Source organism: Morus notabilis, unplaced genomic scaffold (genome assembly GCF_000414095.1).
Source record: "Morus notabilis unplaced genomic scaffold, ASM41409v2 Scaffold1158, whole genome shotgun sequence".
Taxonomy (NCBI): domain Eukaryota; kingdom Viridiplantae; phylum Streptophyta; class Magnoliopsida; order Rosales; family Moraceae; genus Morus; species Morus notabilis.
Window position 1 is genome coordinate 26,882 of NW_010363760.1, and position 14,830 is coordinate 41,711.

At 34.3% G+C, this 14,830-nt stretch overlaps 2 protein-coding genes across 2 annotated transcripts; one reads left to right on the forward strand and one right to left on the reverse strand.

Annotated features, from left to right (window-relative positions):
- The first annotated feature begins 3,845 nt into the window (after positions 1-3,845).
- Positions 3,846-4,973, forward strand: LOC112092857. Its single transcript, XM_024170037.1, has 2 exons — positions 3,846-4,710; positions 4,762-4,973. The coding sequence occupies exons 1-2, from the start codon at positions 3,846-3,848 to the stop codon at positions 4,971-4,973; spliced, it is 1,077 nt and encodes a 358-aa protein (XP_024025805.1).
- Positions 4,974-8,533: 3,560 nt separating this feature from the next.
- LOC21410833 (MLP-like protein 43) lies at positions 8,534-9,912 on the reverse strand. Its single transcript, XM_024170034.1, has 2 exons — positions 9,582-9,912; positions 8,534-9,115 (listed from the first exon to the last, which is right to left on the reverse strand). The coding sequence occupies exons 1-2, from the start codon at positions 9,772-9,774 to the stop codon at positions 8,811-8,813; spliced, it is 498 nt and encodes a 165-aa protein (XP_024025802.1). The 5' UTR covers positions 9,775-9,912; the 3' UTR covers positions 8,534-8,810.
- Positions 9,913-14,830: the final 4,918 nt, after the last annotated feature.

The window sequence follows — 14,830 nt, forward strand, 5'->3', positions numbered from 1 at the left end:
TTTTTCCTTTTTTGATGATAATAAAGGATGTTATAAACAATAATTGCTGATTTTTTTTTTTACTTTTTTGATGATAATAAAGGATGTTATAAACAATAATTGCTGATTTTTTTTTCTTTTTTGATGATAATAAAGATACTATTGAGGAGTGCTTAAGTGATTCTATTGGTTATGATCTCTTTTTCGTCCAAGAAGAATAGTATTGAAGTTCTTTTTGTAAAAAAGAAAAAAATTAATATTTTCTTTACTTTTTATAGAAGGAGAAGATTAATGAATTAGTTGTAGACCAACCTTATGATGTAGACGCCGATAAGGAAGTGATGATGTTGGTTTTCCTCGTTTGGAAGAAGAACTTTACTGACCAAAACATGGTCATTTATGTTAGTATTTTTTTTGTTTCGGCTTATTTTTAGCAAATTGGTTGTAATGCATTCTAAAATAGGCATCTGCTGGTTGACCTTCACTAGAGCATTATGGCTGGTTCATCTAAGGAAAGAATGGTAGGAAATATTGGAAATGATTGTCTTCTTACTACCATTGGGGCTGGTGACCTGATTTGGGTGTTAATGGAGGAGATATTACCATGATTGGAACATTGGGAAGATAGTGAGAATCAGAAGCGACCATGGAAAGGAGTTTGAAAACTCAGTTTTTACAGATTTCTGCACCGAGCATGGAATAGCTCATGAATTCTCTGCTCTGAAAACGCCACAGCAGAATGGTGTGGTAGAAATGGCAAGGGTTATGCTGAACTCCAAAAGGCTGTGTTTTAGATTATGGGCAGAAGCAATGAATACTGCGTGCTATACAATCAACCGGGTGTATCTTAGACCAAGTACACAAATTACTCCCTATGAAATATGGAAGGGAAGAAAGCCTAATCTCAACTATTTTCATATTTTTGGGAGTGAGTGCTATATTCTCAATGATCGAGAACAGCGCAGCAAGCTTGATGCTAAAAGTGATGAAGGAGTATTCCTTGATTATTCTACTAATAGCCGAGCCTGTCAAGTCTATAACAAGAGAACTCAGACGATCATGGAATCTGCAAACGTAGTGGTGGATGATCTTAAAGAGGCAGTTAGAATGACTTCTGTTGATGAAACTCTCAGGGATGTTGGAATTGAAGAACAAGAAGTTGAAAAACAATCTGTCGAAAACAGTGTCACAGACAATGTTGCAACACCGTTTGAGACAGATTCTCTAGAAGCTGAGACAAAAGCATTTGACGTTGCAGATCCAATCACCAAAGAACCATCCTCCACAATAAAAAAGAATCATCCAGCTGAAGGGATTATTGGCAGTAGTGATGAAGGGATACGCACCAGAGACAAGCCTAGGTTAAACTACCGTGAGATTGTAAGATATGTGTGCTATACATCCAAAATGGAACCAAAGAATGTGAAAGAAGCTTTAGAAGATGGGCTCTGGATCAATGCCATGTAGGAAGAATTAGGACAATTCGAAAGAAATGATGTATGTGATTTAGTTCCAAGGCCGAGTAACTCCAATGTCATTGGAACCAAGTGGATTTTCAAGAACAAGATAGATGAACATGGAAACATTACGAGAAACAAAGCTAGACTTGCAGCACAGGGGTATACTCAAGTAGAAGGTGTTGATGTTGATGAGACATTCGTATCGGTAGCAAGACTTGAATCGATTCAACTCCTGCTATCAATTGCTTGCTGATGAGTATAAAATTGTTTCACATGGACGTGAAGAGTGCATTTCTGAATGGTTTCTTGAATGAGTTAGTTTTTGTTGAACAACCTAAAGGGTTTGAAGATCCACAACATCCCGACCATGTTTACAAACTGGAGAAGGTGTTGTATGGGCTTAAACAAGCACCAAGAGCATGGTATAAACGACTGACTGATTTCTTGAACAAGAAGGGCTACAAGAGAGGGGGAGTTGACAAGACTCTATTTATCAAGAAATTTGGCACAAGGATCATCATAGCTCAAATATATGTGGATGACATTTTGTTTGGCTCGACATCACAAACAAAAGTGGAAGAATTTGTTGAACAAATGAAGAAGGAATTTGAGATGAGCATGGTAGGAGAATTGAACTACTTCCTTGGTCTGCAGGTGAGACAGATGAATAATGGAATTTTCATTTCACAAAGTAAGTATGGAAGAAATCTAGGAAGGAAATTCGGTCTAGAAAAGGCTAGGCACATGAGAACACCTATGGGCACGAATGAGAAGCTGACAAAAGATGAAAGTGGAGTTTCTGTAGATCCAAGCCTTTATCGAAGTATGATTGCAAGCCTCTTGTATTTAACTGCGAGTAGGCTAGATATATGCTTTAGTGTTGGTGTCTGTGCTAGATATCAGGAAAATCCCAAGGAATCTCATTTGACTGCAGTAAAGAGGATTATTCACTATGTTAGTGGGACAGTGGATCATGGGATTTGGTTCTCTAGTGATACAAATTCTAGTCTTGTTGGCATTAGTGATACAGATTGGGCAGGAAATGCTGATGACAGGAATAGCACCTCAGGAGGATGTTTCTACTTCGGGAATAATCTTGTCACCTGGTTCAGTAAGAAACAAAACTTGATTTCTCTATCAATCGCAGAGGCTGAATACATAGCCGCAGGAAGTTGTTGCACTCAATTGTTGTGGATGAAGCAGATGTCGGAAGACTATGGTATTTCACAAGATGTTTTGACAATTTTCTGTGATAATACTAGTGCGATAAATATTTCAAAAAATCCCGTCCAACACTCTCGAACGAAGCACATTGACATACGACATCATTTTATCAGGGAACTGGTGGAGAACAAGACTGTCTTAATGGAGTATGTTGCTACCAAAAAACAGTTGGCGGATATCTTTACAAAGGCTCTTGATGCTATTCGATTTGAGTCTTTGAGGTCTGCACTGGGTATTTGTGTTATGTGATCTGCTCGTTTGAACAACAATAAAAAAAGAAAAACAACTTGTCGTTTTAATGGTTTAGTCTTTAAAGAGGATGGTTGCTACTTTGTCTTTGCTGCTTCATTTTCTTTTGGTTCTCACTTCACTTCTCACGGGAAAATTTCTACACCCAATTCCTCTTCGTTATTCTTGCATTAATCATCATCTTTCATCATGGTTCGTACTCGAAGTGATCGGGCAAAGGACCTCGACAAGGATGTTTGAAATCTACAAAAGGAGTTTTGTGAGAAAGTTTCAGCCGTGTTTGCTCAGTCGTCGAAGAGAAAATCCTCCGCTCCGCCGTAGGAGAAGCCTATCTCTTCCAGTTTCTCCATTGTTGCTCACCGGAACTCAGAATCTGCAAAGGTACTAAGTCCTACACCCTTAGTTTCAGTTTCTCCCATGGCAATTGTGCCATTTGTGCCCCCGTCAGCTCCCAGTATCTCCGAAGAGTTACTCACAACTCCTCGAGGTTCTCCGACCTCCGGTGGGTCTGGTTTGTCAAGAACTGCTGCTCAAGTGTCTCCACCACCAGCAGTGTCATTATTGGGCAAGGAACTACCTCCATCAAACTCGTCCAAGCTCATCAAGGATGTTGCAGATCAGATGCTCGATGAAATGCCGCAGCGAGAGTCTCTTCCAAATTTAATGAAATTTCCTGCGAGACCGGGATTTCCATCTTAGACTTCTCGTTTTCCTATGTATCCTCAAGAAATGAAGCCTCGGCCTCCACCAGGTTTTGAGAAACAGAATTCTCCTCAGCCATCTTCAAAGAAGCGGTTTCGTTCCTTTAGTGATGAATCTTTCAATCCATTGGCTCGTTCTGCTGATGATGAAGAAGAGGTTGAAGTGGAGTAGGTGAGCAAGCCGAATTCTCAACAAAAGAAATCAAATAAGTAGCAAAATGCAGCCCCGTCTATGTCAAGCAGAGTTACTCGATCCACGGTGAAGTGTCAAGATACTGCTCCGAAGGTCTCCGTTTCATCTAAAGGAAAACCAAACAAGGCTCCAACTCCTGATAAATCCACTACATTCTACTCCAACTTGAGCGAGAAAGTATGGGCTTTTGTTGTTCAAAGAAAAATTTTATCTGAAAGGTTGGTACATGATGCTGAGTTTAAGGAGATAGGAGTTTTTGAGCTTCTTAAAGAGCAAAATTTGCTTGGAACTGTGACTAAAGTGCAGCCCTTTGTGAAAAATGTTGTTCTTGAGTTTTATGCAAACTTGGTGAAAGAGATTAATAATCCTGCCATTGATATGTTTCATAAAGTATTTGTCAGAGGCCATTTCTTTGATTTTTCTCCTGCTGTGATAAATGAGTTTCTTGAAAGTCATCACCCGGTTGTGGATTTTGAGGCCGACTATGATGTGATTATTGCTGAAATTACTGCCAATGTACGATGTAAGTGGCCTCCAGCAAAATCTTTCCCTGCATTAGTGTTGAGCCTGAAATACTCGGTTCTTCATAAGATAGCCTTGAAGAATTGGATGCCGAGTATGCATGCAACAGGAGTAAAGAAGCCACTAGCAAAGCTACTATACTTGATTGGTACAGCTACCTCCTTTGATTTTGGTCAGTTTGTATTTAATCAAATTATCAACAATGCTGAAGCTTTCACTACTCATCCGGTCCTGTCTTTCCCGTCTCTTATTTATGGGATTTTGTCAAAACAAAACAATGTCAAGAAGTCTCATGAGTTGTTTGAGAAGGGGTCGGGGGTAATTAGAATCTCGAAGAAGCTGCATTCTGGAAAGTATGTGGATGATGTTCAGGGGGAGCATAGTTTGGATAAATAAGAAGAAGTTGATCCAAGAGTCGCACCAAGTGTTTCAGGTGGTGTTGCAACAAGTTCGTCGCAGTTAACAACGGCGGTTCTAAATGCAAGGACTGCTCAATTTCTGTCAAAGGAGCCGCTACATCTATCCACTTATGAGACTCATCTTCTCCAAGAATTGAAGCGGGTTGGATGTAAGAAGAAGGAAATTACTGCTATTCTTGGTGATATTCAGTCTTCCTCTGTGGCTGCAGAAAATGATGGTGCATAACTCTGTTTTGTCTCTCTTTTTATGTTTTTATATTTTTTTGAACTTTGGCTGTATTTGTCAAAACGGGGAGAACTCTTAATTCCACTAACCCCTTAGTTGGAGTTTATACTTTATCTTGTAATAGGTACTTTTTGTTAGTAATGTTAGTTTTGCCAAAAATAGCCAAAAGGGGAGATTGTTAGTGTTTTTTGTGTTGGCTTATTTTTAGCAAATTGGTTGTAATGTATTCTAAAATAGGCATCTGCTGGTTGACCTTCACTGGAGCATTATGGCTGGTTCATCTAAGGAAAGAATCATGAGAAATATTGGGAATAATTGTCCTCTTACTGTCATTGGGGCTGGTGACTTGATTTGGGTGTTAATGGAGGAGATATTACCATGATTGGATGTGCTTATCGTGGATGATTGAGGGTTGGTGATTGTGTGACGGAAAATACAGTGGTATGAGCGTTTTGAAATAGTGCAGAACGTGAGATAATGAATATGTACTGAAAACAGAACACTGGCGTTTGTTCATGACATAATGAGATTGGGATGCTAAGCGTCGTTTGATGTGTTGCGATGAATTGTTAGAACACTTTTCAAGTTGGTTCTTCGGGAGAAGATTTATTTGGTTTGTGGAGGAAACCGTCAAGTTGAGTAGTGCTCGCTGATCAAGCTTTCTAAGGAGATTTTAGGCAACGGCAACATCGTCAAGGAGGGAGTCGTTGAGTGAGTAAGACCGTTCGGTCCTTTGTAATCTTTTGAACTTAGTGGATTGATCACTGTCAGGGCGTGGTCCCACAGAGTAGGTGTGCGCACCGAACTGCGATACCATTTTCTAGTGTTCTTTACGTTTCTGCATTATTTTCTTGCATTACTGTTTTGCTGGTTTAATTTTAGATTCTCTGTTAAAAATAGTATTACAGTAAAGTGTTGTAACACTCTCTGTGACACCAATGACAAAAACAGACCTAATAATTTAATATATGAATTTGGATGTCGGTCTCAATATTGGTCCTTTTGATATGGTTACAACTAATAAAACAAATGCTCTGAAAGATATGGTTACAACTTATAGATCCATGTTTTTTTTGTTTTTTTTAGTCTTTCACTAGTGGGTTACTAATTTTGATACAAGTATGGGCGTTCATTTGAGGATTTCAAAGGGGTAGTTTCGGCTTGACCTTATGACCTTATGACCTTAGTTCACTGCTTGTTATTTTTGGCCTCCTGTTGTCTTTGAGAAAGTTTTTCGTTTCTTCTTGTTGCAGATATTTGTGTGTTTTTGAGTTTTGCTCTATTTTGTCCCTTTGTATTATTATGGATTTCTTTCTTTTATTTAATAATATAGAGTGAGGAGTTTGGTGTATGATAAGAGTTTTACAGGTGTCAACCTATTTAGGATATCTTGATTGCCATAAGTAAATTATTCTTTCTCATTGTTTATTTAAAATAATACAAGTATCACGGTCCTCAATTAATTGAACAGCTGGTGATGCTTAAACATGTAATACACATGGTTCTACTTTATACTAATAATACAAGTATTATGGTCCTCAATAAGTGAACATCTGATGATGCTTAAATTTTCTTTATATGTGCTAAGAGAATGAAATAATTGGTATAAGAGATTATTAACACTTTATCATTGACAATTGTATGGCTGCTTTAAAAAAAGATTAAGATTATTGTACCCTCAGGTTCTTGCAGATGAATCAATGGAACTTGATAAATAGAGAAATAAATTAGAAAAAAAAAATAAAATGTCTTATTAACTCAGTGCTCAATATGACGAGAGATTTAAATTGAGATCGAAATCTTCATGGGGAAATCGTAGTTAATAACATATTTATAAAATTAAATTAAGTGAATAGTATTTTTAAAATAATTTAAAATAAATAGCAGTTTATTATGTAAATGATTCATTTATGACTGATAGTTTTTTTTTTACGTGAAAATTTTTTTTATCTGTCATAAAAGATATTATAAAAATATAACTTGCAGATTATTAGTGATATAAGATAAATTTATAAACAACTACCACGACCACATGAGTACATAATTAATAAGATTTGAACACATCTCCTTCAAATCCGTTTAAAGTTACTGCCTTGTTTTCATCGTCAAATTCCACCTTCTCCTTGAACACCCCGCTGGTCCCATCTAATTAATAGTTTTTACAACAAGATCATCATGAGACAAAACATGTAATTACCCACAACTATTTATCTTTTCGGAAAGAATAATACTAGGGATACTAATTCTAATAAAATTCTCGTACTAATTGATTGATATTTAAAAGATTACCACATCAATTATTAATAGGTGTTACAAGAGTTCAGATTAAAGAATTTGTGTCCTCTAGCATTATTATTTGAGTAAACCATGATAATAAGGATTTTTGTTTTTGATCGGCAAAAAACATATTAATAAAGAGCCACTAACGGGCTAAGATACAACACAAATTCAAAGTCATAGACACAGGCGTCACATAGATAACTAGACAATATAAATGCATCCCTCATTAACCTAACAACTGAGAGAACTCCTACAATAAGTGTGGCACGATAATAAGATTCGATAACATAGAACACTATAATAAGATTTTTAATTTTTCTTAAGACTTTTAATGAAGGTTCCGGATTGTCATAGTGTTGCATACGCGTATGACACGACGGTTAATTTCAATTTCCAGATAATAAGATTCTTGTTTCCGGATGTTGTAGTACTTCTCAGGACTTGCGTTGATTTCAATTTCAGTCTCCACCTTTCCCTTCATATTCGTCATTTTTGTGCTGTATATATTCTAGAAGATGATTTTAGAAGGATTTTTCTGTTTAGCTAAAGATATATAAGGTAAAAGCCTGCAACTTATAGATATATCTAGTCTCAACTGGCCTTCCTTAAATAATCAAGCGATGACAAATTATTATTGCTTATGTTTGGAGTTAGTTTTGTTTTGGTTTTTCACATTTTTCGAGAAAGAAAAAATAAAAACAAGAGAGAAACGATGTTTGGCACAATTAAAGATAAAAAACAGAAATGAAAATGATATTTTGATTTAGTGTAAAACGAGAGAGAAATGAATAATGACTTTTAGTCGTTTTTCATTTTTTGTTTCCATTTTCTTCCCTCTTGAGCACAAAGAGAAAGAGACATTAATGAATTTTTTTAATAATGAAAGCAATCTTTTGATAAAACTACTAAACGCATTTTCAAACATGATTTTTGTCTGAGATTGAAAACATTTTCATATAAAAATAAAATTATTTTGGAACGAGTTCTAAACACACCAATTATGTCTTCCCATGCTTAAGAATATAGACATATTTATTATTCCAGCTAAACAAGAGAAACAGAATTTTCCAAGTGCAAGGAAAAAGTATTGTGAGTCTTTTTTTTTTTTATTCACATTTTTAATTGCTTTAGATCTTGAAATATGTACGGGTAAGGTTGTCCAGATTATTACTTTTATTAAAAAAAAAAGGACAAGAAAAAAATTGGGTTAATTGATGGATCAGATCTGTTCATATGAACATTAGAGAAACCCAAGACCATGAATTTCCAAAACACCCATAAGAGAAACAGATCATGCCAAATATTAATAAACGCTTGGAAATATTTGCCAAACTGGAAATACACACAGCAATCTCCTCAAGACATACATATTTCATATTTAGGTCACAAAACGATGAACAAGCGCGCGCGCGCGCACACACACACACATATATACATACATATATATATATATATATATAATATGTATACACGCATACTTCTTTCATATATGATCACCACCTAATTTATTTTACACGTACAATAGTATTATGAGCAAACCACCATAACCTTTTCTTATCAAACCACAGCTTGAGTTCCAGCCTCAGCTTCATATTCGAGAAGGTGATTTTCAAGATCTTTCGAGATATCAGCGAGTAACTGAAGCAGTGTGTGGGGGTCTATAATTTCACCATGATGCTTTTCATACTCCAGAGTCCAGTGCACAATGCTTCCCTCACCCTCAGGTTTGGGGTTAGCTTGGATAGTGATAATGAAGCTCTTGAAGTGCTCCATAAGGTCTCCTTCAATCACTCTGAAAGTGATTAAATTCTTCTCGTCATCTATGGCTTCAACTATTTCCTTCGCGACTCTCGGCTTCCCATCTAGGGGTTTTATACACATCAGGTTTAGATTTCACATACATAATAATATTTTGAAATTCAAAGTGAACAATTAATACTTCGTTTGTTTCGAGAGTTCTGGCCTGGTTCTGGACCATGGTTCTTTGTTCGCTACAGTATTTTTCTCTCATAAAAAAATTAAATTTCAAAAATCAAAATCATGAACCATGGTTCTGAACCCATAAACCAAACGCCACATAAAAGATGGATCATGAGGTTTATCCATAATATTCTAAAATTATATTACATTCAAGTGGTCATGAATATTTTTGAACCGTCTAACTCCCATTAAAATTTTTGTTAAATTTTGGAAGAGTTGATTTTCATATATTTTCTTTTATATGCTAAAAAAAACATGCACTAGTATACCATCATGAGATGAAAATATCAAAATTTCTACCATTGAAGAAAGGAAGATTACGATTTGAGCTTATTTAAAAATTATTACCATGGAAGTAGTTCCAGGAGATGACAGAGCCCACAGTCCCCCATTCACCTTCATGTATTTCACAACCATGAACTTTGTCGCTTGAATGATTGGATATGTGGTGAGGTCTGTGCTTGTATATGTCATGGAACTTCTTGGGAGAAGCTTCGCTTTCTACATCTGTCTCCAGCTTTCCACAGACATCCGACGACATTTTCTTTTTTTTTTCAATATGATAATAGAGAAGCCTAGGAACAAGAAGGATGATTTGTTGGGAGAAAAAGTATTTGCACTTAACACCCTTTTATAGAAGATGATCATACCATTAAGAAATTCCCTGTAGCTTTAATTATTAATTCCATACTATTACGTGCTTTGGATTTAACGGGATTATTTTAAAGTGCTACATGATCACGTGAATTCCTTTAACATTCTATTATTGTAGTCGGTGAACATCTAATCTTATAAAGTAAGGATATAAAACATAAATACCTAAACTTATCTTATCAAAATCATGTCATGCTCTACTGAGGTAGCGGAAGCTTAATTAAAGGAAGAACGAAACGGTAGAATAAAAGGGGAAATCAATTAACCTGTTGATTTATACAGAATATCAAAAAAATTATTTCAAAAACCATTGATTTACACACAATACTAGAATTTGGAAGAAGGAAATTTAAAAGGAAAATCTGAAATTTTCTTAAAATTGGACTGGTTTTCACTATAGGAGGACTCCATATAAATAGGCAAAACAGAAACTGAAAATTAGCTTATTCTATAATTAAAAATAATGAAGCAAAATTTTCCATATTTTGGGCTGGAAACTAAAATTAAAACTACTAGACATAAGGAAAAAAGAAAATGCAATCGGAACTGGAGTCCGAATTTCTTCGGTCAACTTAATATTAAAACAAAAGTTACTAAAAATGGAAAAAAGCCCTTTTGGGCCTAAATGATAAAATTTGCCCGAAAAACGTCTCACATCACGGCAAAGCGACGAGTTTTGTCCGTCGGACCGTTTCCACTCAGAAAACACATATGTTTCATCTAAAGCCGACATCGCCCAAAAAACTCGTGAAAATAAAAAAATTTACATGTCATAAAGACTTAATCCTTATGCACCGCATTATCTATCCCCTTTTTGCGAATACTATGATTATCACTGTATTCTTAAAAACTCCCAAACATTAAACTCGCAAGCTAAAACTTTTCAAAAATGGCCAAAGTACCCTTTGCGAACTTGTTATAGGACAGTAAAAAAGAAAACAAATATTTATAAGTAAATTTACTCAAAACACAAAAAATCTAAAATACTTCTCAGCAAAAATAAATAAATAAATAAATCAGATCAAAGAGAAATTTCAGATTTTTGCAAAACCTAGTTTTGGTCCGGCATCAGTCACCAGGGGGCCAAGATAATATATTTTTGAATATTTATTCAGATGCTTCCTGTAAGTGTTAAAGTATACAGTAATGACAGCTATAAGATGAATATGTACGGCTGTCGGTGAAGCTTGTTATTAATTTTGCGTTGCTAATAGGTGTGCAATTATTTGGGCTTCTGATGGGTAATATTAATGAATACACAAAAGAACCATCAATGCTGTGTCGTACGTCCTTAAAGGATTGGGGTTCTTCGTTAATGCAAAGTTTCAAGATTCTCATTTCGGTAGGTCCTCTTTTTAAGTTTCGGTACGTCCTTTTAAATTTTTATTGTATAGTTTTCTTATCTATAACTTGATGAATTATGCGTTTATCTCGTATTGAAAAATTAGTTTTGCTACTTTTTTATTATTCTTAATTAATATTAAAATGATCTGGGGGCGCGTCTTACAGCTATAATACTTTTAGATTTGTTTCTTGCAAGTTATGAATTTTTTGTTTATTGAAAATTTAATCGTTACGTTGCCGAAAGTTTATTAGGAATTAATTATAGTTGACTAACTGAGTCAAAGGTCTTTGAGACTGATTTTGTTAGTTCTTAAATTCAAAAACTCAATATAACCTTAAGCGGTGCCGTAAGATAGTTTTATGGCCATTTGTGAGATTACTCTAGGACTATTACCAAACTCCGTGGTGCTCATTCATTGGGCACAACGGACATTTATTACAATAAGTGGTGCTACTACAAATACATGGACTCTCAATGGGGTGCTCATGTGTAGGACTCGCTACAGTATTTTCTCGCACAAAAGTCATACGTAAATCGAGAATAATTGTGAATTTGTGAACTAAACGTCAACTTAATTATTTTAATGTTCCCATGTTTATGTAACACCTAGTTTTTTAACTGACAAAATACCTAGAAATAAACGTTAGGAATTAACTTGAATAATGTTATGGTATTATAATTAATTAATTCTAATATCACGTTGAGTTATATTTTACAAGTGAACGCGACGAGGACTCAAGGTGCTAAAAACAAGTTCATGTCATTTTAGAGAAATTATATATGTGTTCATTTTTTTTTATGATTTAATAAATGTATATATGTTCATGATATGATGTACTTCATGTTATAATGCATGGAATTAAGCGTCTTATGAAAATTCTAAGTTTTTTCTTGATTTTCCTTTTTAGACAAAAGAACCATTTCCATGACGTTAATTTCCAGCTCTATTTTGAACCTTTAAAATTCTGAAATTATTCCATTAGTTTACACAGAGTTGATCCCCAAATTAATGTCAAATTAATCATTTTTTAATTTTACATGATTTGTGAGTCAATATGTATTTTCACTCCTACTCTCTCTCTCTCCTTCTCTCCCTCTTTCTTCATCTTTTCCTCACGTTCAAAACACCACAGAGAGCCTCCAAGACCAGCCATCAAACCTCCATCATTTTAACCCTTTTTTGTAAACCTTTGGTTCTTCTAAGCCACAATCAAGAAGATTTCAAGGTATGTTCCATCTCTAATTTAGTATTCATGGTTAATAGGTCATTTCCTTTGGTGTTGGGTGTTAGTTTAAGGAGATAATGAATAATTTTCTTTGGTTAACGATTGAGGGATAATATATGTGATTTAGGTGAGGTTTTAATGTTCATGGCCGTATATTTTATTTTGGGATAATTATGTATGACACGGTTATTATTTTAGGTATTTTAGTATCTTCATAATTCGATAAATTCTAGAGAGGCATGCTAGGAATTATGTTATTTTCTTATATTGTTGTTTCCTTTTTATGTTAGAAATTGTGATTTTATAGAAACATGAGTTAGCATATTATTTTTGGATTTGAGTTGCAAGAGATGTGAATTTTGATGGTCATATTGATGTTTCTAGTTCGCTTTGCCATGAGATTTTTTATAGAATGTGTAATTTGAATGTTTTAGGAACATGTCTTAGGGCTGGTTAAAGTATGCATATGATTGGAATTGATTTTATCTTTAATGAATTTATTTTGGTATTTTCGGAGTTTATTGTGCTGAAAGTTTTCAGCTTATATGATCTGGGTTTAAAACAGTGTTTGAGGGACCAAATGAACTCCGTTTTTAACAAATAAGGTGTCGTTGGAAAGATCTAGATGTCTTTTTTCATTTGGTACTATTTCAGATCTTTTATAGTTTTTTATGATTTGTTATGAGTTTTTAAAGAGATAAAGGTCAGGCTGTCAGTTTTTATAAGATTTGGAAAATTGGTGTTATTATTGGGTTTTCTTGTGTCTTAATGATATTAAATGATGGAATTGGCCTTTTAGGCACTGTTTCAAATATGATGGATGGATTTGATGAATTAAGGTTTTTTAATTTTACTATATTTATGATTTATGGCATGAACGGTTCTAAAGCTGAGCATCCGAGGACCTCATTCATCGCGTCACCGATGAGAAATTTTAAAAGGTTAAGTAAGGCACTCATGTAAGTACACTCTCACCTGCAACATGAATTGAAGAATTGAGAAGTATATGATTTTGATGTTTATGATGATGTTATGACAACTTTAATATTTCATATGATGATGTTTGAAGAAAAATGTATATATGTATTTTTATGTTTTTAAATGACGTTGTACACCTTTGATGGTGACCGGTGTGCAGTCTTATTGTCACGGTTGGTATGAGATTTACTACCCCATGCTTTCCGTGGCTAGCGCGCTATGATGGTACAACGTCGGGCCCAATATATGATAGATTTTAAAGTTTAAATATGTTTAAAAAATATTTATTCTCATGATGATGTTTATTGTTGATGAATAAAAATGTTCATTTAAATTTGTGAGAATAAAGTGTCTTCTAAGCCCTTGCTTATATAAGTTATTTCATGTTGCAGACAATCTAAAGAGTAAGATGTAGCCATGGAGAATCTTGGAGCAGATGCGAGCGGTGTGTGATAGGAAAACAGGAGAAACGATCATTAAATGAAAGTGCTTAATGTTAAACAAAGTTTTTAAATATTTATTTTTATTGTTTTGGAACTTTGGTTTATGGTGGTTTTAATTTGAAGAATATTTAAGATCTTTTTTTATTTTATTTTACGGTATGGATTTTTTTTTATAAATGAGTTGAACCTAAAGATTATTTTTCATTGATGAGGTTTAAAATTTTTAAAGTTCTAATATGAAAAAAAAAAATTAGGATTTTTTCAAGTTATTCAAAGTAAAGTGTTTCAAGCTTAATTATTTTCTGCATTATTTTTAGAGGTAAATGTTTGAAAGTTAAGATAACTGTGACGGTCCGTGAGGGGTCGTTAGTAAATGACAGTTTGGTCTCTATTCTTTTTTTAATTTTGACAAAACAACCCTTACCATTGAATGCGGTTATGGGTCGTGACAATTAATTTCTTTCTTTTATTTTTTATTATTTCCTTTTTTTTAGCAATTTTGAATTTTTCATTTAAATTTAGAATATTTGGATGATGTGCAGTGTTTGGTCTTGGGAGAAAATGATTTTCAACAGTATCAGTGTTCAAGCAAAGGTTAGAATTGTTTCCGCACTGATAGCTAGTTTGATCAAAAATGGTTTTGTTTGGCCATTTTCAGGGTTTTTTTGTTTTATTTTTTGTTAATACAGGGTCGAAATTGTGTAAAATTAAGAAAATAGTGGGTTTTCTTTTTATTATCAACTTAGTGGTTAATTACTGATTAAGTACTTAATCTATCACTAATTAATTTTAGTTATCACTGATCATTGGTAAGGAGGAATTTATTCTACTGATCATGACAAGGAAGAATCAAGAAAATACAGTAACGGGAAAATTTTAGCTTTGTTTCTAATAGCACTTCACGTCCTTCATTAATGACGACGGGTTTGGAAACAGCTTCACCGTCTAATG